We start from the raw sequence: 3,299 nt of genomic DNA, 5'->3' as shown, positions 1-3,299 counted from the left end.
GTGGAAGATGTGCTATTTCTGAAAATGATTTCTACCTTAAGGACTCGCCCAATATCAAGAGAATCATGTGACACAGCAGCATTTGTTTTATAGCATGGTGCATTTTCACTATGAACACACTGATCACTACCAAATACCTCAAGTGTTTTTTTTTAATCAACCATTGAAGGAACAAATTCTTCTATGTTTATTGTCATTTTTACAATAATAACAGAAAGCTTTTTATTTGTTCAGTTCATGTATGCACACAATCTGATTAAGAGGTGGAAATGTACAGCCAACTGCAAATTCCAGAGGAAAAAAGGATGCTCAATCAAGATTAGATTACTACACTACAAACCTCTGTATAGCACAGATATAACAAACTAGATTTAAATAAGCTGTCCAGAGACATGGATGCCCCATCCCTGGATGTGTTCACAGCCAGGATGGATGGGGCTCTGAACAACTTGGTCTAGTGGAAAGTGTCCCTGCCCATGGCAGAGGATTGGAACTACATGGTCTTTAAGGTCCCTTCCAAGCCAGGCCACTCTATGATAGCCAAGTCCACCACAGCACAGAACCCAAGACATGCTGACAGACAGCGTTCCTGATCTGCCTTTGCATGGGAAAGGCTCATTTCAAGTTAGCTCTGGCAACCCCTCTGTCAGCACTCCAACTTGTGTCCAACTTCCACAGAATTACCCCCTCCATCCTCTATGGACATCATTTAGATCCACTACAATGAATTTCAAAAAATAACTACTTTACAGAAAATAAAAAAACATGATAGTCAGAATCAAGACTGTGAAGACAGACTGGCAATGGACAAACTACAAGGGCCAAGCAGCACACTGTAGCCAAAAATATTCTGAGCAATCTTTTTAACAGAATTTACAAATGTCCTTTAGAATGTAAAACTGTCTGGGGCTTAACCTGAGACCATGTCATTTTGCATAATGAGAACTCATCTTTAACCAAATACCTTAAAGGTATGCAAAACAGAAGACAAAAAAACCCCCTCAGAAGTACAGCATCTGGTTTAATACCAGGCTATCAATTATATATACATATTAAATACAATACAGATTAATTCATATTTTACCCTTAAGTACAAGTATGTTGAGGTGTTAATACATTTGATGTTAAATGAAACAGTTGATTCTTTTCAGCATGCTGAAATCCTTCTAGGGCAGTACAAGCCCACAGAGACAGCCTCCAGCCTGAAAAACTCTGTACAAAATTCCCAAAGTAGTCTAGGCAGCACACATGAATAGTCAGTTTTTCAGAAGAGTTGGATATGTGTTTTCAGAATATGTGTTTTCAAATCCAAGAGAAGCACCTACATGCAGAACCTGGGTGTCAGCAGGGTTGTCTGACTTTCCTCTTCATCTAAGACCCCATCTTACCGAGACTCCTGGGTCTCTCATGACCCTTTGAGGAAGGGACTGCATTTTGCAGCTCTTCAGATTCACAAAAATATACAACTGGTTTTTGAGTGTAGTGAAGAAACAAGGGATCAGAGGAATTCCAACTGGACTATCCTGTCAGTGCATGGAACACTAGCTCAGCAAGCCTGCCTACAGGAGTCTGAAGTTTTACTTTCAGAAAGTCACAAGGGCTCAGCTTTCATATCTCACCAACAATCAGGTGCTTACCTCAGACACAGGTATTCATGGTGATTTATAGGCAATTGAGAATGTCAGCTTCCTGATGAAGGAAATCTGATTTGCTACAAGATGGTATCAGCTGAGTGCCATTTATGCCTGAGGAAACTCCTGTGTGCTGCAGCTGAATCCAAGCAGCTGGTTTCAGCCTATTTCAGGCACAAAGAACACTGAACCAAGGATGAAACACTGCACTGATGTCCTATGGTCTGATGTGAGAGAGGACAAAAAATTGTTTCATCCAGGTCTATTGCTCCCTGCTCCCCATCCCCAGCACACTGGCAGTGAAAGGAAAGAGCAAAGCAGCAGATGGGACAACAATCTTCCCTTTGAGTCCACAGTTTTTCACAAATTACTGTCACCTTGCGCATCCAAAGCTGTCAAGGGCCGAGGGCTGAGTGTCAGTGAAAACGTGCCTTCCAAAAAGCAGCAAATTGTATATAAACTCACTGAGAGAACAAAACAGCATTTCTTTCCTGAACAAGTCATACCCCACCTAAGATATCAAGAGGTATCACAAGATATTGGGAGGCACCCACTAGTGCAAGAGAGACACTGGCCCTGACTGTACAGTTCAGAGAAATGCTACCCCTTCAAACACCTAAAACACACGCGGCAGAGTTACCAGATAACCCCAGTCCTCACTTCTGACTCCATAACCAGACTTCATACACCTGAGGCTGACAACACAGGGGCACACAAAACAGGAAGGGGCAGCACTTCACCTTGAGTAAGTCATGACTACTATTAGGATACAACCCATGGCCACCAGCTCTCAGAGAAACAAAAATGGCAAAGGCCGCTGACTTCAGAGTAAGAGAATGTTCCCAGAATGTGTCTACAAGTAGGTATTTCTGAATTTGGATGGAGAAATGGCCCTGTACCAGCATCTAGTCCACACCACAGTAAACCTATTCTGTTTTGTGCAAGACACTTATGTAAGTAGTATGAAAGATAAAGTTTTTCACAAAAGCAACACAAAATCACTCATAAGTGATCCATTCACAATCAGAAGGCTCATATAAAAATGGTAACTGGAGTTCTCAAGAACAGTCACTACTCTCTCCTTCTTCATCCTTCATCCACTTGTAGAAGACATAAAAGAAATGCAAATTGTCTACTTAAACACAAACTCTTTATGTATACCACACACAATGTACACGCAAGTGACTGTATCTGTAAGGCAGATTTCACAATAACAAATTCATCTTAGCAACAGACACTCTACACCTGAGATGTGATGCTGGACATCTGTGTGATTTCCACATTCAGAAGATAGACTGAATTACTGTATCTCACCCTAAGATGATAAACACACACAACACTGCAGTAAGTCTCTAAATAAAAGGAAAACTAGACAGTGAAAAAAGGCAGCTGGTAGAGACAGTACTTGATTTACTAGCCTAAAATATTACTAAGGGTTAACAGCAGACAGAATCCCTCAACAGAACAGTTCCTCTTGTTACAGCTTGAAGTGAAAGGGAAAAAAACAAGCCAGGGTTCAACATACCACCTCAAGAGCTTCTCTGCTGCTAAAAGTCATTTTTACCTTGTCTCCATGACCAGTTCAAAACCTCCCTGCAAGGCCAGAACCTGGCCACATGGCCCCCTTTCCATCCATGATCCACAAGCACAACTATTATTTAGCACCCA

General features: G+C 41.5%; 1 protein-coding gene across 1 annotated transcript in view; it reads right to left on the bottom strand.

Annotated features, from left to right (window-relative positions):
* The window catches only part of METAP1 (methionyl aminopeptidase 1), a 21,761-nt gene extending 20,352 nt beyond the window's left edge, over positions 1-1,409 (bottom strand). Inside the window, exon 1 of the mRNA XM_031066484.1 lies at positions 1,389-1,409. Coding sequence (XP_030922344.1) covers positions 1,389-1,409 — 21 coding nt within the window. The remainder of the gene's footprint in view (positions 1-1,388) is intronic.
* Between the last annotated feature and the right edge of the window lie 1,890 nt (positions 1,410-3,299).

The sequence above is a fragment of the Geospiza fortis genome, unplaced genomic scaffold (assembly GCF_000277835.1).
Source record: "Geospiza fortis unplaced genomic scaffold, GeoFor_1.0 scaffold11, whole genome shotgun sequence".
Lineage (NCBI taxonomy): Eukaryota > Metazoa > Chordata > Aves > Passeriformes > Thraupidae > Geospiza > Geospiza fortis.
Note: the sequence above shows the minus strand (reverse complement) of the source record. Positions and strands in the feature narration are given on the sequence as shown.